Below are 25,796 nucleotides of genomic sequence, written 5' to 3'. Positions count from 1 at the left end.
ATGATTCTAACAAAAAATACACTATACTTGAAGGTTTTCGAAAACACTATCCAGAATTTTAACCGATTATCAGATGATCAGTGGCTATATTTGTACCTTGTAAACAGGTTTTGATCAAACATCATAATGTAATTTTCTGACATGTAGTATACAGGTCGTCACTCCTGTACACCCGGCATTGGAAACAAGACCACAAGACAGGTGACGAGTCCATCCTGCACTCCTGTTTCGGACCAAAATTGGCAATCTAAAATGATTTGATAGACCACTGATAATCTATGTATGTAAAAGGCAGCTCACACGTGTAAATTCAACTACTTATAGCATGTTGCGTGAAATGATACAAAATAATAACGACAACTAAACAATAATTGTGGTTATTTGGTATACTATAGTCAGTGATCTTTGTTCAAAGTTACAACCTTCACTTGTGTAAAACACTAGGTTCTATGATACAACAAGGATACACAGACTTTAGCTCGATTTATTGGTGCTTTTTAATGCCAGTGACAAATATCTCAGAAAAAAAGTGAATATTCATCTTAGAATAATGAAGTGTTCTTGATAGAATAGATTCTTAATGTGAAAATGAAAACAAAAATAGACTTTTCTCATTCAGTTGATTAACTAGACTCGAAAAAAAAACATGTACTGAAAAAATAATTTTGGTCTTGTTTATTTTTAAAGTTATCCATGTCGTTTTCGCTTATTTTTACCTTGACTCTGAGCATGAAAGTGTTGGATTAAATGATTGGGTATGTGGTTTGATGGTTCCCATGTATTTTGTGAACTACTATAACCTCGCCATTTTATAAGATATTGTTTAATGTTGCCTGGTTTTCTACACTTAAGTATTCTTTCGACATCATACATGTCCTGTTGATTGTTTGTATTTTGTGACGGTTGAATATCTTTGTTTAAGTGTTCTTGACCATTTTGATTATTTTTCCCTACTTGATTTTGTGTATGATTGATAATTGTGTCATTGACTCTGTCAAGGATTTCAGGCATGTCCATGAGTTCCTCTGGGTTAAGGTCGTGATCCTCATCTACTTCATCGGGTGGGTTCGTGATTCGATTCTTGGGGTCGAGATACTTCTTCAATCGATTAGCATGCACTGGAGCTTTCAATATTTTATCGTCAGAAGATTTCCGCAAACGGTAAGTATATTCTTCTATGTGTTCCGCAATATAATATGGTCCAGTCCATTTTCTTTGAAGTTTTGGCGACAAGCCAACTGGTGTCCGTGTACAATAAAGCCATACTTTGTCTAACATATAAAAACTTGGTTCCTCTACGTTTTTGTCGTGTTGCGTTTTTTACTTTTGTTGTGCAGCTTCAATATTCGTCTTAGCTATTTTTCTGGCAACGGCGAGATTATCAACGATCAGTTTTAGGGCTGATTCTGCATCTTTGCTCAATCATTTAGTAGATTCTGGAATTAGTGCAATGTCTATGGGATTTCGAGGTTCTCTTCCAAAGACCAAATAATATGGACTATATTGTGTTGACTCGGTTTGAATTGTGTTTCTGAAAGCCATCATAACGCCTTGTAAATAGTTGGGCCATGTCGACTGGTTGTCATGACAATACATTCGCAGAGATGTTGCCAATGTACGATTCTGTCGTTCGGTTGCTGCATTACATTCTGGGTGGTAGGATGACGTATTGAGCTTAGTAATCTGGAAAATTTTGCAGATTTCTTTTACGAGGTTTGAAGTGAAGTTTTTCCCCAAATCTGTAAGAATTTCTCTACAAGGACCATATCGACATATAATTTCGTTGAAAAGAACTCTAGCAGTTTCTACGGCTCCTCCAGTTTTTAATGGAAAAGCTTCACACCATTTGGAGAACGGACATACTACTAGCAAAATCTGATTGAAACCTCCTGATGACTGTGGTAAATTGCGAGTTTAGGTGGAGTAGTGGCGAATATAACCAGGAAGATTTGGACAAATGTGAAATAGAAATAAAGCTAATTCCGACAATATATTTTAAGTGCTATAGTGACAATTTATTAATCCGTTTATCAAACCTTTTACATTTCTTTGTGTTTAATTAATTCTATTGTTAAATATATGTTTGTCGTAATGGAAATCACTCTGACGATGACAAGTTAATCCTTTGGACACTAATCCTTTGCTATAGTAACTGTTTTCTATATATGCTTTTGTATGTTATTTTGTAGTCAGTTTAGGTCTTAGGTCTGGTACTGTCCGGACCTTGCTAATAAAGTTTAAAGTATTGGTATTCCGTCTTTGAATTACTATAACACGGAAAACGCCCGGTTATATATGCTAGAGCTTGTTCGCATTATCCAACTTCCTAATAGAGCTATACTCTAAACTTAAATTTACTCAAGCAAAAATGCGAAGTGGAACGACTGAAATGATTACTTCTTAGATCTTCGGGGCAGACAGGAGGATTTTGAACTTAAATGAATATCCTGGCCTGGAATGCATAAAAAATAAGCAAGACTCGCAAAAAAATGAAAATGAATATTCCGTCAGAAAAAGACATCCTCCAGCCCATCCCCTCCAAGAATATTAAATTGTCGTCCCCTTAGAGTCAATTTGACATTGTGGCATCTTTAATCATCTTCTTGAGACTAAGAAATATATTTGACTGTTAAAACGTTTAACCGGTGATGTACGGTCCAGATCTCAATTCATTAGTTCATCCGATTTTGATCGTTTTCACTCCCTTGTGACCATTCATGACCAATGGCATGAGTACAATAAACGAAAGGTGAAAACTAGTTTAAAATGTGCCTTCGAATTGCATTTTGATGAGAAAAAAATGAATTGGCAGAAACAGAAGTCTATATTTCACTGGGTAGAATATCTGGAACTATAGGAATATTGTATAGTTAACCGGCCTATGTTAAACATTAACGTTATATATTCAACCCATTGGTGGCCTTCGGCTGTTTTCTGCTCTTTGGTCGGGTTGTTGTCTCTTTGACACATTCCCCATTTTCATTCTATTTTATTAACTAATAGTTTAAATATCATTTAAAATTGCCAACTTTTGACCTGCTGTTCCATTAGTAAGACATTTAGTACTGTTAAATAATAAAATATCACCATAACATTTACAACGTTTGATCACGAAATTGTCTACTTCAAGGTAACCTGAAAGTTGTCTCAAAATTAATGGGTTTGATTATTATACTTTTGGTGACGAAAGTTCAAAATTAATAGCTCTAAAATGATTTGTTTTTCTATCTTTGATGATTGGAAATTGACATTGCTATCATATTCATAAATTGCTCCGAAATTAGTTAATAATATGCGAGGCCCAATTGGAATTTAAATGTAACACCATGGCCATATTAAATGTCTGTTGAAGAGTTTAATGTTTTAGTAATAGATTTTGGTGTTTGGTCGTACAAAAATTGAACTTTGCAATCATAGGTTTTAAGTAACGAAAAAAATAGCGATATAAGGAACAAAATAAGATAAAGGATTAAGAAGGTGTATGGACGATCGAGAAGGTACTGTGATTTTTAAATGGGAATATTAATTGAAAGGTTAGTGAATTATTGAAGGTAATAGTAGGTAGGAATTGTATTGGATTGACTATATAATTATATTTCTGACATCTACGTTTATATCATAGGAGATATTTATTAATATTTTTCACACAAGCTTACGTTTGTTAGATTTCTTATTATCAGTAAATTTGCAATTTAATGTGCTATATCGTTTTTTGAATATTGAACAGAGGAGAAAGTTCAGTGAGATCTGCAAAATAATTATTCATACTAATTTAAACTGATAACACATAAAAACGCAAAATGACTAATTTTAAATTCTAATAATTTTCTGTAATATGAAATGAATAATAAAAGTATATATAATTTGTTTTATCGTTTTGCTTCTTTGGGTTGTTGGCTTTACTAATTTATATCAGAGTTTGGCCTTATGTATTGAATTTGAAAAAAAGAAACTACAGGTCTAATTCATGTTTCCCCCGTAAAATATTGATTCACCAACAAAACAATAGTTAAATAGTAGAATTCCGATTTGAATCTGTTCGAAAAATACCATGACAATAAGAAATAATTTTATGATTTCCTTGTACACAGCTACATACTAACATTTTGAAAGCTTCAATTGTGCAAACAGCTATTTCTTGGCGACTAAATGAATATACATGTTTAAGCTTAAATTTAAGCCTCTTGCTATATGAATACCTTACGGAAGTACTTCTACATTTCTTTATTTAATTGAATCTAATTTACAACATTAAAATTTCAGTTCGATTCTTTTTATATAATGTATCATAAATAACTTGCAAAACAATTGTTAACCTATGTGCCCCTCCTACTTAACCTCTTTCGTGTTTTGCACTGTTTGATTAGAAGGTTTTTAGAAATATTCTGAGACTATCTGTCAACCAAGAAAAAAGAATAACAAACATGACAGAGTAGTAAACATTAAATATTATAAGAACTGGACAACATGTGATACCGAATTGGTAATGGTCAATGAAAACTCTAATGTTGAATTATTCAGTAAATAGAAAATAAATGTAAGTGTTGTGTTTCCACATGCACCCAGTATATGTTATTCAAAGTGGATTATTACTTTTTAATAGAATGCCACAAACGCTTTATATATATCATATATTTATAACAGACCACCAACCAAGTTACCGCGTCAACAACCTCTAATTGATCAGCCACTGGGATGAAAATTCAAATGATCATAAATTACGATCAGTTCTCCTACTTAGTGACTAACTTTATTCTAAAAATCCTTAAGTTTAATGTTTCAGTGAGTTCCTGTACAACAAAATAATCAGGTTAGCATCAGTCTCGAATAATTTTTGTAATATTATATAAACTGCAAATTCAGTAGATATTAGTATTAACATCAATCACCTTACTGAAAGATGTTAAAAAGTAAAATCACAAAAATACTGAACTCCGAGGAAAATTCAATCGGAAAGTCCCTAATCACATGGCAAAATCAAATGACAAAACACATCAAACGAATGGACAACAACTGTCATATTCCTGACTTGGTACAGGCATTTTCAAATGTAGAAAATGGTGGATTGAACCTGGTTTTATAGCGCTAAACCTCTCACTTGTACGACAGTCTTATCAAATTCCGTTATATTTACAACGATGCGTGAACAAAACAGACATTATAAAAAAAATAGTCAAAATATGGGTACAGCAGTCATCACCGTGTTACAATATCAAAACAAACAATTATTTACAAAAAAGAAAAAAAGCATCTATCAAATTAAAAACCACATTCATTGCTTCGCGTGTCTGACGTCAGAAAATGTAAACGTCACATAAGAAGAAATTTTGTCATTCAATGTTTATTCAAAACAATTTTATAATTTCACATGTGGAATGTTGGTATACAGGGTTAAAAAATCAAAAGTTATGTTAGAATTAATTTCAGAAATAGACCGAGATTTAAAATTGTCCAGAAGTTCTTTAGAATTTTTAAGAATCCACATATGGTTAATACCACTACGGGAGTAAAATAAATTTGTCGTTTGTCGTTCAAAGTATTTTCAAATTTATAATAGAACAATAACATAATGACATATAATAGAACAATAACAGAATGAGGGGATCTTTTAAAGTACAGAGTCACGTTATAAGAACCACAGAAACACAAAAATTCGCATATACAAAACACACCAGCAAAAATGAAAGATAATACAAACACATTGACGGGATGTATAAGTACCTAGCCACGTCAAATGGATATCACAGAAAACAAACCAAACAGTAAAAGTAATATTAATAATAGAACAAAGACAAATGAAAGAACAATATTACACGTTGTTAAGATGTTAAACACGGAAAAGAAGCTAGTTCACCGAGTACAAATCCTGGTAATGAAGTAAAATCAAATAGTCAGAAACTGCATATGAAGTCTGAATTAATTTCTTCCAATCTTGAATTGATGTTTGTACCAATGACATGTATTTTACCGAGTACACAGCAAAGCAAAAGTAAATACATTGTGAAAGTGATGTTATCATCCTTGATATACACGTAGTATTTAACATTGAACATTAAGCACTCACTCACTGACTCACTGACTCACTGACTCACGCAATCAATCAATCAATCAATCAACCAATCAATCAATCAATCAACATAGTGATCAATCAATCAACATAGTGAAGTAATACCATGAAGCATAAAATACTAATAAAATTGTCAATATTACAAAAATAATATCCTTAACATCCTTTTAAAAATATGATCCCATCTAAATTCTGTATGTAAAGAGTTAAGTTGATGCCACAACATTTCACTTATTAGGATCAATTAGTATGTTTTATTTTAGTATGAAATATTTTTCAAATGTTTGAAAAATTCCTCCCATTTAAAAAAGAAAACATTCGTTATTCATTTAGTTGTACGTTTGAGAAGTAAAACAAACCATGGTAATTTTGTTTATTAACGTTTTCTACTTTGTTCCAAAATGTGAGTAGGATATACTTACCTTACCGTAGGTCATGTAATTTACCTTTAATGAAGAATTAAGTCTAAGTTGTCTAGTAATGAGTCAAACTGGACGTCTGTAATAAGAAGCTATGGTATTTATTTAACCTCTAAATATGACTTCTTTAATAAACTGCTCGATATTTTTTGTTCGGTGTATTTGAATAAAAGGTTATAAAGGACTACGTAAAATATTTTTGAAGGATTTTGGAAATGGATAAACTGAAATCTCCCGGACTTTCTTTATCTTGATCCAATTGTGACAGTAATTCTTTACTTTCTATATTGTTGAAACATCGCGTACACCAATTTCTGAAATATTAAAGAACAATAATAGCGTTCTACAGAAAAACAATCCCTGTAAAATATTGCGAAAACTCGATAATTCTAAGTAAACACAGGTCAGCCTATTGTCAATAATATAAAATATCTTGTTCAATATCTCCCACCAATGTTTTAAATGTATGGTGTCGTGATATCTATTTTTCTAAAATAAATTGGTTTTTAATATGAAACATTTTTCTTTGCTGATTGTCAGTACTGCTCCCAAAGTACACTGAAAAGATATAATTATTGTGAATATGTATCTAATGGCTCATATCCTGATAAAAATATTCGAATAGTTTTTTATTTTATATTTTGTTTTATCTTTTCTGCAGGAAATGGAATAGTTTTGATATTATGCAATATTCAGATACTACTTCATGATCTCTGAGGCGACCATCCATCCATTAAAATGAGCTACTTTAAGCAAATGATCAATAAGGTATGGGTATTATTTAATCACATTTTTAGTTTATTTAATAAAACTGTTCAAAACTTTAAATTACTTTATTGAGTCCTATAGTTAAACTTTTATTTACAGGAATTTATAATCAGGGTCATTAGATAATGCCAGAATCGAATAACATCCCTGGGGCCAGTTTCATGAAGCTGTCTTAGGACTAAGACATGTCTTAGGATGGTCTTACGACATATCTTAGTCCTAAGTGGGTTTCACAAAGTGGTCCTAAATTAGGACACCTCTTAAAGTTGGTCATAAAGTTAGGACTACACCAGAGGTGTCTTATGATGGTCTTAGGATAGTCATAAGTTTATTTATACAAATTACACTAATTTTTTATATTAATTTTGTAAATTATCTTATTATTATCTAATTATCCATTCTCCTTTTCCGGCTCACAACTAAATCTTTTTTGGTTGACGGATTGTCATGATTTGTCAACAATAAACATTCGATGTATTGGTATCAAGAATGCACGATTTTATCCTTTAACCCTATTATAACCGATACAGTGACAAATTGAATTCAACTCACTTATACAAAAAAAAAATTATAATTTTATTCCTTTTTCTCGATTTTGTATTTAAAGTTCATATGTATATTAGTATATTATCAATAGATTATTTATATAAATTACACTTATTTTTTATATTGATTTTGCAAATTATCTAATTATCAATACACTTAATAATTTATGGGAAATACATACTACATTTACATGAATTTTTCCATAAATCAATGTTAATATTTAAAAATTTAAAGAACTTGCGACAGGTTTATGATATTTTTGCTAAGATCATCCTAAGACAGCTTCGAGGCGAGGTCTGAGATATGTCCTAGGATAGTCATAAGAGGATCATAAGACATGTCCTAAGATATATCTTATGACAGGTCTTAGGATAGCTTCGTCTGGTTGTGAAATAAATAAATATGATACTGTCATCTAACGTAATTTAAAAGCATATGGTCGGTTGAAATTAATTTTTTTTTCAACATCTAAACAAACCCAAAAATTGCTTTAAAAACTAGTACGTTTAAAACGACAATAAAATAATTTGTAAATTCTGAACTTATAAATAATCTATCGTTGGAACGAATACTTTTGTTACGGATCTTTTGTTTTCAAAAACCTGTAGACTATATTTATGTACTTCAACTGTGTATATTAAGATAAGATACGAATGACTCAAACAAAACGCATGACCGTTCACATCAGTGTACTTTTCTTTCTTAAAAAAGATTTGAAGAATGACATTTCTATTGCTTAAAAAGTATAATAACACTAACTAATGGACTTATATATTCCCGTGATATGCAGTGCTTTTGAAATTTTTATTAAAGAAATTAAGTGTTACGGTTAGATCCAGTCAGCACAGCGTGTAGTTGTCTTAATAGAAAAAAAAGCGGGAGTGCATTCAGCAGTCTTGTTCACGACAACAAAAGGACAACTCGATATATTAACGTTACAGTTATGCTTGCTATTGACTTTTTTTTTCGATTTTCGCGGATAAGGTAATTCTAAGTTAACACAAGTTTATCCACGACAGAAGTTTTAAGGGATGACGTAAAAAAACGAATTTATTAATGTACATAATGCTTGTCTGTGCCCTGATTTTTAAACGTTTTCCACAAAATAATTTGTTTTAAGTGCACGACTAGGTAATATTTCCTGTGACATAAACTAAAAGAAAAAAAAACTCTTTCGTTCAAATTTCAGTCGATTTAACATTATAAACACATCATGACTACACAATATTATAGATATCAATTATATTTCAAAACATATCAGACTCATATTTTCTTACTGTTTGTTTTCGTGTTACTATTACCACAAAAGTATAAGTTTCCATATATTTATTAATTTTTCATTAGATTGAAAAAATATTTTCATGTATCATATATACAAGCTAGTCACAATATCTATACCAGTTTGTAAGATTCTTCAAACCAAAGGCAAAATTTTGTCCACATTTGAATGTAGTTTAGATTTGTATGTAGTTTAGAATGAAGCTTTAAGGAACATGCACAAATGAAACCCCCAGAAATTATGACTTTTTATCCGGTAAGTGATTTAACGAAACTATTTTAGAGAAAAAAAATTAGATTTCTGTTAACTGTACATGCAAGACACTATTGTAATGAAAATAAAAATCTCTTAAACTTACAAAAAAAAGGAGTTCCCCATAGCACCTGCATTTAAAGGAGTTTTAGTTCATGTGTTCTTTTGTTGTTTATTTATAAAAAAAAATAAGAAGATGTGGTATGATCGCCAATGAGACCACTCTCCACCAGAGACGAAATGACGTAGAAGGTAACACTTATACAACTATAGGTCACCGTATGGCCCTCAACAATGAGCATTTTTTGTATATTTATCTTTAATGCCGTTTAAAGCACTATACCATCAGCTCAAAGGAAATTAGGAGCATTTTGATAGGCGGAATTTAAGGAATTATTTCAAGAATGTTTGCTGCTAAAACTCAAAATATCTACAATTTTATATATGACGTCTGTTCAAATAGATAATGTTTAGTATATTAAATTTATTGTAAAGTAGATATAGGTCCGTGTTTTTGTCATGGCAATAAAAATATTTGATAGAAATAGAATATTTGGGGTAAACATGTCTCTGATTTATCAAATGAAATGTACATAGATATGTTAATGTTAACTGTATGTATATTTCAAATAGCAAAAATTTCTAAATATTTTACGTGGATGAACCTTTGAATTAAAAATTTAAAAACAATTGAAAATATAGAGGTTGCTTGGTGAAATGTTTAATGCTTTGCATGAAAAAATTCAAAACAGTTGAGTTGAATTCAAAGCCCTTCTTTATACAATTTTCAGGAATTAATTAAGAGCCATTTTATGAATTATGTTAAAAAAAAATAAAAGTAATTTAAAAAAAATGTCATGCGTCCGAAGTGCTTTTCTGGATTTACTTTCATCAGGAACGCTCAAACCTAATATTTGAAAGCCCCGGATGTGTAAGTACAGAAACACGACACAAACACGGACATGTCTCTACTTTGCAATAACTGTAATATACTAAACATTATCTATCGAAAAAGACGTATGAAAAAGAAGTAAGTTTGAGTTTTAGCAGCAAACATTCTAATGTTGTATGCATTTAAAGCAATAGGTTTAATACAATCTAAAGCATTTCGTTAAAGCATTTTAGAGCATTGCTTTGAGAGCAGTTTTAACACTTTATGGTAAGAAGAGTTCAAAGTAATTAGTTGATAGCAATTAATCAACAATATTATATAACCGACGCTTTTGGTAATTCGTAGTTATCTATCTCGTTAAGATACAAAAGATGTACTGTATTAAACTTTAGTTTTATTCATCATGTTGAAAATACTCTTAAATCATAGTTATTAGTTTTAAATATATAGTATTTCAAAGTATCGTTGGATTTTTAAGAACATGTATATATTTTGTGCAATGTGTCTCATAAGCCAAATTGATATGGCTGGGTATTGATTGTTCTATGTATGTTTTAATTTTATTGTATAATATGTATGTCAATCAATATGTGACACAATAATAAAATAGATTATTATTTTACAACGCACAAAAAAAAAAAAAATTACACAGAAAACTTGAAAGGACAATTGAAACTCAACAGAAAACAGTATTGAACTCATGTGCTCCGGAATTATAAGCAGATCCTTATCCACTAGTGGCGCCTATTGGTTGCCCATCACACGAACATTTGCGGTGATAATTCGTACTCGGTGACGAGTCATGGACTAGGAAAGAATCAAGCGATTTCGACAGACGGAATATACACCGTCAGTCTGTATCCGTGTTGAACTTAGATATTCCATAAGGGTTAAACAAGCCATAAAGGAAATGCCATCCTTGAACTTTCGGGGCAAATCATGAAGGCCTCCGTGAAAAAAAAAAAATTGAAGACATAATTTAGAATCTTTGGTTAGTAGCTTCCTTGTAATTAGCAAGCCACTATCAATGGCATCTGATAAGAAGAACATGATCGAAACTGATATAATGGTTATAAATTTGTTGGGAATCTATTTCTCAAGGTTTAGTTTGCTTTGTCCAGCATTGTGCATTTACATTTGCATGCGAAAAATATGTTTTGTAGTAATTTGAACGACCTCATCAAAAGTTATCATTTTAAATTCTTCGGTTTGTTGAAATCTAATTTGCTTTTCTCTACGCAAAGTGAAAAGATATTTGAGTACAGTCAAAAAGACTAAAGCCCATTTTACAGTGGTATACTAAATTTCTATACTTGAGGATTTAAAAATCCTTTATGATCATTTGGGCTTTTTGACGCAGTTTTAAAATTATGTAAACATAAAGATCCTGTAATAAATAGCTAAAAAGACATACCCTACTATTCTTTTGTCAGTTAGTAGTTTATGATTACCTACACCATGTGATTGTATGTAAACATATTAATATTAATAGCTCTTGACTCTGTCAAATATATGTTTGCTTGCTCGAAAGTTGTACAGAACAACTAACCTTTATCTTTCGTGCATACTTTCAATTAATAAACTTAAGTTGACAGCCATTCATCTGACTAGTGTTTGTTATACTTGTTCATTGTTGCTACCTATTCACATGGAAGTCTACAAGATTATGTCTGTTGGCTTTATCATTATTGGAACGGATGCAGTTGCTATGTAGACATCTTGAATGGTTGTATCAAAGATTAATTTTTCATCCTTGTCTGAAAATCTATTTCCTGAGAATCGACGATCAGATAATTGTGGAATTTAAATTAAATCACATAGGAAAAGTTTGTTTGCACACCGTAGTTCACACATTGTGAACAAATAGCAGAATTGTGTGATTTGAAATCGCGTTACAAACAAGAATAAATTAAATCATTTTAGTGTAAGGTATTCAAAGAGGAATAGTTTCTGAAATGAGGCTTAAGCCACTACAACTGCGAACTGAGGATGAACAATTTTCACGATATATTAGGACGGAATATAATAAGGTATTGTTTTTTTTCTAAATTTTAAAAAGTTTGCATATAAAATTAGTTTTAAAGATTTTCTATAATGTAACGTTAACCGAACTCTTATTATTTATTGCTATGATATAATACACATTCTATTAAAAAGTTTAACAACACACATACGTATTATCACCAAATTTTGATTTGGATACACATTTAAAGAGAGAATAAACTTTTCGGTGATTCCAAATTTTGAGTCAGATGATTATTTAAGCAATAATAATAAAATTTTGTGAGGCATAGACTAGTTTTTTTTTAAAATAAGTTTGACTTCTAAAATAATTGACCATTTTATTAATAACACCGAACGTGTTATTACCTAAAATTTTAAATTATAAACATGCCTAATTGTTTCAAAAATGAAGCTACATGTGTCCTTTCAACCGTTTTGTACAAAAATACCCAAAAGAACAAAATAAAAAAATGTTCTCAAATATGTCAAACATTATGTTATAAGAACATCTGTTATGTCGAAACAAAATTATTAAACGTTTTGTCAAATATTCATCTAAGTTAAGGCTTGATAAATAATCGAAAGTTTTTATTGCGATTATCGAATATACTATGGATTAAGTTATTTTAAAGCTGTTTGTGGGTAAAATTGTTTTTGTATTCTGTGAGTAAAAATATTTTAATGTATAATGTGGGTAATGTGGGTTTTCTTTTGTCTACGGGTATTATGGTCTTACTGAAGACTGTTGTCAATATGGCGTCCCTATAGTCTGTGAATAAAGGGGTTTCTTTATAGTCTGTTAGATAAGTGGTTTCTTTGTAGTATGTTGGTAAAGTTGTTTCTCTGTAGTCTGTTGGTAAAATGGTTTCTCTGTAGTCTGCTGGTAAAGTGGTTTTTCTGTCGTCTGTGGGTAAAGTGGTTTCTCTGTAGTCTGTTTGCAAAGTGTTTTCTTTATAGTCTGTTTGTAAATTGGTTATTCTGTCGTCTGCTGGTAAAGTGTTTTCTCTGTAGTCTGTTGGTAAAATGGTTTCTCTGTAGTCTGCTGGTAAAGTGTTTTCTCTGGCGTCTGTTGGTAAAGTGGTTTCTCTGTAGTCTGCTGGTAAAGTGGTTTCTCTGTAGTCTGTTGGTAAAGTGGTTTCTCTGTAGTCTGCTGGTAAAGTGGTTTTTCTGTCGTCTGTGGGTAAAGTGGTTTCTCTGTCGTCTGTTGGTAAAGTGGTTTCTCTGTCGTCTGTTGGTAAAGTGGTTTCTCTGTCGTCTGTGGGTAAATTGGTTTCTCTGTCGTCTGTGGGTAAAGTGGTTTCTCTGTCGTCTGTGGGTAAAATGGTTTCTCTGTCGTCTGTGGGTAAAGTGGTTTCTCTGTCGTCTGTGGGTAAAGTGGTTTCTCTGTCGTCTGTGGGTTAAGTGGTTTCTCTGTCGTCTGTGGGTTAAGTGATTTCTCTGTCGTCTATGGGTAAAGTGGTTTCTCTGTCGTTTGTTGGTAAAATGGTTTCTCTGTAGTCTGTTGGTAAAGTGGTTTCTCTGTAGTCTGTTGGTAAAGTGATTTCTCTGTAGTCTGTGGGTTAAGTGATTTTTCTGTAGTCTGTCGGTAAGGTGATTCCTTTGTCGTCTGTGGGTAAAGTGGTTTCTCTGTCGTCTGTTGGTAAAGTGATTTCTCTGTAGTCTGTGGGTTAAGTGATTTTTCTGTAGTCTGTCGGTAAGGTGATTCCTTTGTCGTCTGTGGGTAAAGTGGTTTCTCTGTAGTCTGTTGGTAAAGTGATTTCTCTGTAGTCTGTTGGTAAAGTGGTTTCTCTGTAGTCTGTTTGTAAAGTGATTTCTCTGTAGTCTGTGCGTTAATTGATTTTTCTGTAGTCTGTGGGTAAGGTGATTCCTTTGTCGTCTGTTGGTAAAGTGGTTTCTCTGTTGTCTGTTGGTAAAGTGATTTTTCTGTCGTCTGTTGGTAAAGTGGTTTCTCTGTCGTCTGTTGGTAAAGTGATTTCTCTGTAGTCTGTTGGTAAAGTGATTTCTCTGTTGTCTGTTGGTAAAGTGATTTTTCTGTCGTCTGTTGGTAAAGTGGTTTCTCTGTCGTCTGTTGGTAAAGTGATTTCTCTGTAGTCTGTTGGTAAAGTGATTTCTCTGTAGTCTGTTGGTAAAGTGATTTCTCTGGAGTCTGTTGGTAAAGTGGTTTCTCTGTAGTCTGTGAGTAATGTGATTCCTTTGTAGTCTGTTGGTAAAGTGGTTTCTCTGTCGTCTGTGGTTAAAGTGGTTTCTCTGTAGTCTGTTTGTAAAGTGTTTTCTTTATAGTCTGTTGGTAAATTGGTTATTCTGTAGTCTGTGGTAAAGTGATTTCTATATAGTTTTTGGTTAAAGTGTTTACTACAGCCTTTGAGTAAATTGGTTTAATTGTAGCCTGTGGTTTCACTGTTTGTAAAGTAATCTTAATGCAGTCTGTGGGTAAAGTGGTCTCACTTTAGTCTGAGAGTAAGGTACTTTAATACTATCTATGTGTAATGTGTTTTATTGTAGTATGTGGATACACTGGTTTTACAATAGTCTATTGGTAAAGCGGTTTCACATTTACACTTAATTAAAGTATTTCGACTGTAGTTCTTGAGTAATGTAGTTTCACTGTAGTCGTTGGGTAGTATTTTTATGAAGTCAGTGAGTAAACTAGTTTCAGTGTAGAGGTGGGTTAAGTGGTTTCACTGTATTCACTGTTGGATAAAGTCTTTTTAGCGTAGTTTGTATATAAGGTTATATTCTCCTTGGTCAAATGTGTATGAGGTTATATTCTCCTTGGTCAGATGTATATGAGGTTATATTCTCCTTAGAGGTTATATTCTCCTTGTTCAGATGTATATGAGGTTATATTCTCCTTTGAGGTTATATTCTCCTTGGTCAGATGTATATGAGATTATATTCTCCTTGTTCAGATGTATATGAGGTTATATTCTCCTTGTTCAGATGTATATGAGGTTATATTCTCCTTGGTCAGATGTATATGAGGTTATATTCTCCTTGGTCAGATGTATATGAGGTTATATTCTCCTTGTTCAGATGTATATGAGGTTATATTCTCCTTGCTCAGATGTATATGAGGTTATATTCTCCTTGGTCATATATATATGAGGTTATATTATCCTTGGTCAGATGGTCAGATGTATATGAGGTTATATTCTCATTGGTCAGATGTATATGAGGTTATATTTTCCTTGGTCAGATGTATATGAGGTTATATTTTCCTTGGTCAGATGTATATGAGGTTATATTCTCCTTGGTCAGATGTATATGAGGTTATATTCTCCTTTGTATATGAGGTTATATTCTCCTTGTTCAGATGTATATGAGGTTATATTCTCATTGGTCAGATGTATATGAGGTTATATTCTCCTTTGTATATGAGGTTATATTTTCCTTGGTCAGATGTATATGAGGTTATATTCTCCTTGTTCAGATGTATATGAGGTTATATTCTCCTTGGTCAGATGTATATGAGGTAATATTCTCCTTGGTCAGATATATATGAGGTTATATTATCCTTGGTCAGATTGTCAGATATATATGAGGTTATATTCTCCTTGGTCAGATGTATATGAGGTTATATTCTCCTTGGTCAGATGGTTAGATGTATATGAGGTTATATTCTCCTTGGTCAGATGTATATGAGGTTATATTCTCATTGGTCAGATGTTTATGAGGTTATATTCGCCTTGGTCAGATGTATATGAGGTTATATTCTCCTTGGTCAGATGTATATGAGGTTATATTCTCCTTGGTCAGATGTATATGAGGTTATATTCTCCTTGGTCATATATATATGAGGTTATATTATCCTTGGTCAGATAATCAGATGTATATGAGGTTATATTCTCTTTGGTCAGATGTATATGAGGTTATATTCTCCTTGGTCAGATGTATATGAGGTTATATTCTCCTTGGTCAGATGTATATGAGGTTATATTCTCCTTGGTCAGATGTATATGAAGCAGTATGATTACTACATGACGTCACAATGTAATATTTGATGATAAAAAAGGGAAGTGGATCAAAACCCGTTGGTAACCGAAAAAAAAGAAGAAAGAAACAAGGTCAAACGAAAAACGACGATAAGAAAAATAAAAGGGTTTTCCTACACAGTAAAAACCACATATTAGAGCCACTGATGAACTGTAGAATAAATAGTACAGTAATGTATAAAAACCATTTGAAAGCAATAAACGATCTGAACGAATAAAAATCAATGAACGCTACAGAATATCAAAGTTGTGCTTTGACAAAATGAGGACTTCATATTTGTAAGCGTAAAGCAGCATAAAAGAAATGAAAATTATCTGCATTCATTGCCATTATAAAGTAATTGATCACTTGTCGTATGTTAACTGATACAAAAATAAATATCGGTCAAAAACCTTCTCAATATTTCATGCAGGTTTAAATAGGCATCTTCTTATTTTTACATGTAAATCTATTCTTTCCCCTCTAAATATTCATATTTATAATAAGAACATTAATTTACATAAGATTTAGTTTAATAAAAGGCGTTGTATAAAGACATTTAAAGTCTCGTCTGTTCCTTTGTTACTAACGTTTGTATTACATCACAGTTTATATTAACATTTACAGAACTTTGGTTTGTTTGTTTGTTAGGTAGCACATTTTAAAGGTCGTCCGTATATCTCGCATTGCCTTTTCATGCTACATAAAATAAAATTGACCTTTTTAAGTTATTGTTTGAACTAATATTCGTCCAAGTTATCCGTTTAACATCAGCATGTCCGTTATTCGTATGACCAATGAATATATTTTATTATGACGACATGAATATCATTAAAGAAAGTTTGAAAAATAATAAAAAATAGTTTAAGTTAATTGATTTAAAAGTAGAAAAAATATTTCAAAATAGTATTCAACTTACCATGTATATAGGGCAAGCGCGTGTATGTGTTTTGCAATATTTTGCGTCGTTTGCATTAAACCAAGAGTTCCAAGTGGTGAAGTTGAAAAATCCCTTCGAATATTTTAAGGACGCCATCACAAAGAGGTTAACCGTTATGGAATATCAGTTTCACAGATGACGACGGATATGTTCCAATTGTCGTAAACACCATCCCGTCCTCTTTTCGCCGAATGTGACATACCGAATAAGACTTATCACCGAGTTTTGTACTAACATGCGCAGCAACACGACTGGTGCCACATGTGGGGCAGGATCTGCTTATCCTTAGGGGCACCTGAGACCACCCTCGAGTTTTGGTGAGGTTCGTGTTGCTAAGTCTTTAGTTTTCTATGTTGTGTTTTGTATACTATTGTTTGTCTTAGGTCGTTTTTCGTTTTTTACCATGGCGTTGTCAGTGTATTTTCGACTTATGAGTTTGAATGTCCTTTTGGTATCGCTCGTCTCTCTCTCTCCTGCATGAAATACTGAAACCTGATTATGATTCAGAGAGTGAACTTTGTATTCACGGTACAACTGGTATCTTGATGTTTTTTTTAAATACTTTAATTTCAAATGGCAGTTCATGAACCGTTCGGTCATCTCCCAAACGCTATAAATATGGATCCCGTACCTTTTTGGAGATGACCGAACAACTCAAATCTGCCATATTGCAAAAAACTGCCTCTATGCCATGACTTATATGTTAAATATTATCCTTGCCTTTTATAGAGGTAAATATGAGTTTATTATACCCCACGCAACGAGTTGCGGAGGGTATAATGTTTTTGACCCGTCCGTCCGTCTGTCCGTCCGTCCGTCCGTCCGTCAGTCCGTCAGTCCGTCAGTCCTGTTTCTTGTCATCGCAACTCCTCTCAAACCACACAACAGAATTTCACGAAACCTTTTTAGATAATAAGGACATACTATGTAGTTGTGCATATCGACAGGAAATTACGATTCAATTTTTTTTCTAGGAGTTACTCCCCTTTGAACTTATTTACTTTAATGTACTACTGCAACAGTTTGTCATCTCAACTCCTCTGAAACCACACAACAAAATTTCATGAAACTTTGTAGATAATAAGGACATACTACGTAGATGTGCATATCGACAGGAAATTACGATTTAATTTTTTTTCCAGGAGTTACGCCCCTTTGAACTTATTTGCCCAATATACTACTGCAACCTTTTGTCATCGCAACTCCTCTCAAACCACACAACAGAATTTCATGAAACCTTTTCAGATAATAAGGACATACTACGTAGATGTGTGCATATTGACAGGAAATTACAATTCAATTTTTTTTCTAGGAGTTACGCCCCTTTGAACTTATTTGCTTCAATTTACCTCTGCAACAGTTTGTCATCGCAACTCCTCTTAAACCACACGACAGAATTTCATGAAACTTTGTAGATAATAAGGACATACTAGGTAGATGTGCATATCGACAGGAAATTATGATTCAATTTTTTTTCTAGGAGTTACTCCCCTTTGAACTTATTTACTTTAATGTACTACTGCAACAGTTTGTCATCTCAACTCCTCTGAAACCACACAACAAAATTTCATGAAACTTTGTAGATAATAAGGACATACTACGTAGATGTGCATATTGACAGGAAATTACGATTCAATTTTTTTTCTAGGAGTTACGCCCCTTTGAACTTATTTGCTTCAATATACCTCTGCAACAGTTTGTCATCGCAACTCCTCTGAAACCACACAACAGAATTTCATGAAACTTTGTAGATAATAAGGACATACTATGTAGATGTGCATATCGACAGGAAATTATGATTCAATTTTTTTTTCTTATACAATTTTTTTTTCTTACAGTTATTTTATTTCTCCAGTGACAATGTGGGGAGGTGGGGTATGTGAGCGCGCTCACTAAGGTTCTTTAATTGTGTATCAATATTGTCCGAGCGCGTGGAACAGGAAAATATCGGTGCCTTATTGGAAATAATGTTCATGTTGACAGATACAGAAGACAGTAATAGTTTTAGCAAATTCAAAAATAGTTGAAGCGGAGTCACTGTGAGTTTTAATCGACATAAAGTATTGTCAGCAAACAAATCTGAACTTGAAAATGAAACTAAGGCAGAATAATTTTCTATTATAGAACAACAAACAGAGTATCATCGGCCATTCTATAAACAAAAATAATTATTTATTTGAATAAAGAAATACCTAAATGGTTGACTGAGATGTAAGAATATGGTCATGCATCTTGATTGTTCTAGTTAATCATTAAAACTCATGCTGAAGGTGTGTCAGATTAACTGTTTGGGAGGTATAATAGAAAAAAACAAAGGATATGGGGTATCCATTCATGACTCAAAATCAGTTCATGCACAGCAAAAAAACATACAAAAAGCAAAGGAACAGCGCTTTTATTGCTGATCTTCATCTCAAAGTCACAGTGAGGCCTTCAACAAGGAGCAAAAAAAATCTCACCTCACTGCAAGTTTAAGACGTCCCCTAGCACCGGCTTTGGCGGAATTCTTTGCAAAAATAATTTGGATAGACTTTGTAAGATGTAACACCACCTAATCGTGCCCGGTCAAAAAAGAACATACTGGAAAGTAGTACATATTTAAAACAAAATAGTTCCTACGCATAAGGGTAAATCTTAACCTATGTAGCATAGATTTTAGTAATTAAGGTCCCCTATCAGATGAAAGGTGAAGGACTGGTGATCCTTGTAGAACACACAATTTACTGATAATTTCACGGCTGTTTTAAATGGGGAGTTCAATACTCTCTGAACGGTGAAGAACCCCCTTCATCAACACTCTGTAGGTGGCCTGTTGCAATTAAAAAAATATTATCATAAATTATTACCCCTTTGAAGTTGTTCTGTTTTAGACCCTTTTTGGTGTTTAAACTGTTTTTGGCTTTCAAACTTTTAGTTAAGACTGTACGTGATGAATCTATTCAGGAAACACGTATTGTGCATATAACAATCTTAATCATACCTTTTCTTTTCCAGTATTCTGTAGAAAACAATCTATGAATACCTACCGCCAGATCTTTAATACTATACTGTTTAATGATTTTTCTGTACCCTATGTTATACCCCTCATCAAGGTTAAAAGGGGGATAATTAAACACTCGAAAATTAGAATTTAAAGTTTAAATCCACCACAATGCTTACTCCGCTTTTACCTCTCGCTGTGATTATAGTACAGTTTCAAAAGTTTTAAGTTAATACGTTTTTTTCGCCCGCAAAAATCTATAATTATATTATAGTCTAAAGATATTATCAAACTATATCAGGTATTGGTCTTCTTAAAGTAATTTAATCTGAATTATTTTTGCTAGGACAACAATGTTGTTTTATCAGTAAATGATGCAGAACTATAAAGTAACTTGATGCAACTTTGTCATCACTGTAACACGATAATCAATGAGTAATTTATTGGCCTTTGTAAACAAATAAGTCATTCTAAATGTCACCAAAGTCATCATCCGGGATATTGATAGTCTGCTGAATGATACAGAGGCAGCATCTCGTGTTCATTCTAACGTATACGTTTCCTTTAATACTAAATTAAAATCGATCAAATTAAAATAGCAGGATAAAATTTAAGAGGCCACAAGGGATGTTTTCATTTCTTTCTTTAATGCTAATATATTTCACCATCCCATCAACCTTTTGCCACATATAAGTATTAATTGAATAGTTTAATGCAGAGCACCATACTGAGAACAAAAAAGCTCAATTACAGTATATATTTATTAATCATGTTTCGTGATATTTAGCAGTGTAATAAAAAATTGTCGTAATAAAAGTCAGTCAAAAATTGTATTTGTAGTGTAACAATTCGTTTTAATTTTATTGTCCACCCAATATCCGTGGAAAAGATGAACAATTTAAATGTCGATAATCATAAAGAATAAATGGAATTAAAACTGGTCCATAAAAGTATGAACAGGCTTCGGTTTGAGTCAGTTCTGCACCAGTCCCTATCATAATGCCAAACTTAAAAGCATATGATTCAAATGACAGTAGTTGTAACGGATTGTATGAAAATGGAATTTACAAAGCTGTTATCAAGGTAAAAATTTATAAGATTGTTATCAAAGTAAAAAAATATTCTTTGCATATAAAAGTCAATAAATATGATATTTTGAAACGACACCGTTTTTGCAATGAATTGCTTCAGTACGCTGGCGACAGAATAACTGTATTTGCATGTGAATTGTGCTGTATCTGTCACTTTTTTTTTTTTAATTTTTTTTTTTAATCGGAACATTATTCAGAAAACCAGTCATATACAGTATTCGACAGAAACCACTAGTAAGAGTCTTGCTTTTAGACTTGATATACATCTAGTTTTTATTGAGATTGAAATGCTTTATTGTAGCCTTCAAATGTATTTCTACAATAATATTTTACCAGAATCTGGATTTACAAGCATGAAAAAGAAAACCCGGGGAAACCGTTACTGGAATCAATTATAGAGTCATGCTTTGTTTTGTCGTCTGCTTTTGGGACATATGTTTCTGATGTTTAAATATTCCTTTCTAGGACGGTTCTGTACTAATGGCTGATAACCGTCATATTTTCCTCTTGAATGAAGACTCTATAGGTCACAATAAAGTAGGAAAATTAACCGTCATCAAATTTTAGACATGACTGAGATTTCGGCCAATAAAAAGTATAAATGTATATCAATAGCTCCAGTTAGAACTATTCTCTTTGAAAAAATCTCTGACAAACTTTATTTCTATTACATGTAGTTGTCAAAAGACTTTTGTAGAAATTGTAGACCAAAAAATATTCATGTATGAAAAGCATCTACATTTAAATTATTTTGTCAGCATATCTATGAACGAGGCTTAACCATTTCTTGAACTTTTCTACCTTAACTGTCATTATCTGTGAGAATAAGTACCAAACTGAGCCATATATTTTAACCAAAAAACTGTGATTGTGTGACATATCAAATGATAAATTGTTATGTCTTAGTCCGTCGTCCAAACGAATCATCGTTATTATAGAATTTTTCATTAATCTATAATTCATATTTGTATAATATTAAAGAAACTTATACGTCAAATTTATTAATCAATATATCATATTTTTGTTTGATTTTATGTCCAAAATATTTGTTTTATATTTGCATCTACACTTCTATTCTAAACGTTTTAGAAATGTAAATTCATCAAATCTTAATTCCTGTTCAGTTATCTACTCCTTGTATGTTTCTTTATGGAGTGAAACTTTTAAGTTGAAAATAAGTTTTATTTTGTTTCGTTGGTGTTTAATCCTATATTCGGAATTTATCCACTTTGGAAGACACAAAACTTTTGAAGTCCGTAACATTCCCAGTCAAGATACTGTACATAGTGTATTGTCATAAAATAAAAGTTCCTTCATACTATTAGTTACAAATGAAAGAAATATTCCGGAATATTATTTCAAATGAAATAGATAATACAGTATTTGATCCTTACTGAGTAAAGGTTATATATAATGTGCTCCAACAGGAAGAGATATTAAAACTTTGTTATATAAAAGTGGGATTTCCATCAGGAGGAACAAACTATACGTTGATGGTACTGAGTCATACCGGGTTGCCATTTTGTTAAAATATATGAAAAAAAAACTTGAAAAATACATCATGGTGCTTGATACAAATTTTTTTTTTCGATTTCAGGAGATGGCTATGGCTAATTCTTCCTATGCTCGTGCAGCCGGGATACAGAGTGAAATAAGCAAGGTAACTGTTACAAGAGTGGCTAGCAGTGAAGTTGAATGTAAACGTCAAACAAACGTGTATAGGAAAGATATGATTATCTCTATCAATAATATAACCCGAGAACAAAGGATGCTACGAAAATCTATGGTCCGTTATTCAAAGAAAAAGAAACAACACAAACTAGTTAAAGAAAAACGAGAAAAAGAGATATTAGAGAAAGAAGAACGAGAACGAGAACATATCGCACAATGGGAACAGATTCATGCTTTATTGAATTTAGAAAATGGCGTTAGTATGGAACATTCCATTGAAAATACGTTAAAACACAAACATGAAAATGAAAATAGTATTCTAAATGACGAAAACAATAATGAAACCTTTGAAGACAAGAATAAAACTAAAAACAAAAAGAGCAGCACAATAGATGAGAAAAATGAACAATCTTTGAATCCATTTGAGATACTTCCAGCCATTACTGAAGCCGAAAATGAACACGAAACAAATCAAGAAAATGAAAATGAAGAAGTTGAGAATAAGCCATTAACATCCGGAACTATTCCCCCCTCAACATCTGAAACTATTCCATCATCCTCAACATCAGATACAACACAATCTAGTGAGAATTATTTAAGTCCTTTGTTTTCACTGACACTAAGACCGCTGAAGCCTAGAAAGCAAATTGTGTCCTTTTCTGATATTATAAAGCTTAAACATTCCCACAACACAAATAAACTTTTTGATATGGTTCATGTTCTTGCCACAAGAAGTGGAGTTAATGAAAGTGTAGAAAAACGTCGAGCAGAACGAAGAAACTCCAGGATTCCAAAAGGTAGTACAGACGCAGTGGTTTCAGCATCTTTACGAAAGCAAGCGTCAATTATATACCCAATGAAATACGGTTATGGCGATCATGCTTCAAACAATCAAGAAAAATTTGATTTTTACGATAACAATGTTGATACAGACAACAATGTGGCATCTTTAGAATCAGAATTAACAGATAGAAGTGACAAAAACTCATCGTTAAATGGCACATCACCGTCAAAGAAAATTAGACGAAAAAAAAGTATCACTGGTTTTAGCGACGAAATAAAGAAACTCCGAAAGGAGGAACTGATTAATAATGGTATTGTTGAAGAAGGACGTAGATATACGAATTTATCAACTCGTTCTACATCTTCAAAACTTCTTCCATCAATTAACAGCACTAAATCTTCGCCAAATCATTCGCGGAACAACTCGGTGTCTTGGACAGAAGCTTTCGGATTATTGAAAATTGTTCACAATATAGACTGATCAACATGATTTATTTCCTATAATCATTTTATTCAACAGTCATTAAAATTACACATTCTTTTGGCATTTGCGTATGAATAAACTCATCATAGATACCAGGATTAAAATGAATATCCTTTAAATAATAATAAAAAGAATCGCAGGCATTAAAACTGAATGCAAACACAGCAGTCAGCTGTTTGACGCCGCCACGTTCTGTGTGTGTTTGTCTGGAGCCTGTAAATTCGGTGGTATTCGGTTGTTGTTGTATATCATATTTGTTTTTTGATTTTTGTTTTGTACATAGATCGGGACGTTTGTTTTCTCGTTTGAATTGTTTTACATTTATCGTGTCGGGGCCTTTTGTGGCTTGCTGTGCGGTATGGGTTTTCTCATTGTTGAAGGCTGTACGATGACCTTTGGTTGCTGGCTTTTGCATCATTTGGTGTATCATACAAGAATATAAAGAGAAAAAAATATCATCTCTCACTCATAAACTGCTTCTAGTCCGAAACTACCGCCATTATTTCTAATAATAACGTCCAGTTGTTATTTGGTAGGTCAGCGTCAAATACTAGTATGGTTTTATACTTGAAAATAGAAGTTTCAAGTCATCTTTCCTTGAGGTTTAACTAACACTAATTGTTTTCCATTGTCATTTTTGCTGACATTGTGCACGGGGTCGTTCTTAATACACGACCTAAGACTAATCAAATAATATTTACAGGTTTCATCTAGTATACTTTATTGTTTAGGGGCCACCTGAAGACCGCCTTCGGGTTCGGGATTTTCTCGCTGCGTTGAAGATCCATTGGTGACCTTGGGATGCATTCAGCCCTTTGGTCGAGTTGTTGTCTCTTTGGCACATTTTCCGTTTCCATTCTCTATTATATTCATAACGATTGAGAATTTGATATTGCTTAATATCAACTGGAAGTACTTAATTTCAAAATAATAGAAAACGAGCCTATGGTGAGTTTATTATTATTATTATTGAAATAAGATAACGAGAGTTGATATCAAGCGATATTAAATTCTCACGAGTTGTTAGAATCAGTGAAACGAGAAATATCTTCATTGGGGAAATAGATAACAGACCACAACCATGAAAAAAAAATCATTTATGTTTTTAAAACCACCGAGAACGACAAAGATTTTTTTTTATTGATGCCTGGAACTCCATGCAGTTTTGGATGATTAATTGATTTTTAGACTAAAGTGAATTATTTTTTTCTTATATGGACAATTCACTTGCAGATATTCACATTTCAGAAAGTTTTCCTTTATATTCATTCGCTATAATGCGTAATCACTTCCGATCAGTATTCGTTGTCTGAGAAGTTAAGACTGATTGAGAATAACCGAAATAGGTGGAGAAGACAGAAGTTGCCAAAATATTATACATGTATATAAATATTATTCAACATTAATTTGCAAAATATATACAAAAATGTTTCCTAATTGAGATATTTTCTGACAATTTTAACTAAAAAGATACAATAGGATTTACTGTTTTATATTGTATTCCGTATGTAATAGCAAACGTGTTGTCTCATACATGGTGCGATACCACCAATTATAAACACTTATATATATTAACCAAAGTTTTCTACTTTAACAGCTTTAAGTATTAAACTTCATGAGAACCATGCAGATCCTGAATTCTACATGC

At 32.3% G+C, this 25,796-nt stretch overlaps 1 protein-coding gene across 4 annotated transcripts; it reads left to right on the top strand.

Annotated features, from left to right (window-relative positions):
* Positions 1-7,145: 7,145 nt before the first annotated feature.
* LOC127732970 (myb-like protein X) lies at positions 7,146-24,203 on the top strand. 4 transcript variants are annotated; one of them, XM_052242217.1, is made up of 2 exons: positions 7,146-7,254; positions 22,808-24,203. In XM_052242217.1, exons 1-2 carry the CDS (start codon positions 7,225-7,227, stop codon positions 24,143-24,145), a joined length of 1,368 nt encoding a protein of 455 aa, XP_052098177.1. In that variant the 5' UTR covers positions 7,146-7,224; the 3' UTR covers positions 24,146-24,203. The 4 variants fall into 4 exon arrangements, with proteins under 4 accessions (XP_052098177.1, XP_052098176.1, XP_052098175.1 ...); XM_052242216.1 differs by lacking the exon at positions 7,146-7,254 and adding an exon at positions 9,198-9,334; XM_052242215.1 differs by lacking the exon at positions 7,146-7,254 and adding an exon at positions 11,681-12,253.
* The last annotated feature ends 1,593 nt before the right edge of the window (positions 24,204-25,796 follow it).

This window comes from Mytilus californianus, unplaced genomic scaffold, assembly GCF_021869535.1.
Source record: "Mytilus californianus isolate M0D057914Y unplaced genomic scaffold, xbMytCali1.0.p SCAF_3, whole genome shotgun sequence".
NCBI lineage: Eukaryota > Metazoa > Mollusca > Bivalvia > Mytilida > Mytilidae > Mytilus > Mytilus californianus.
Note: the sequence above shows the minus strand (reverse complement) of the source record. Positions and strands in the feature narration are given on the sequence as shown.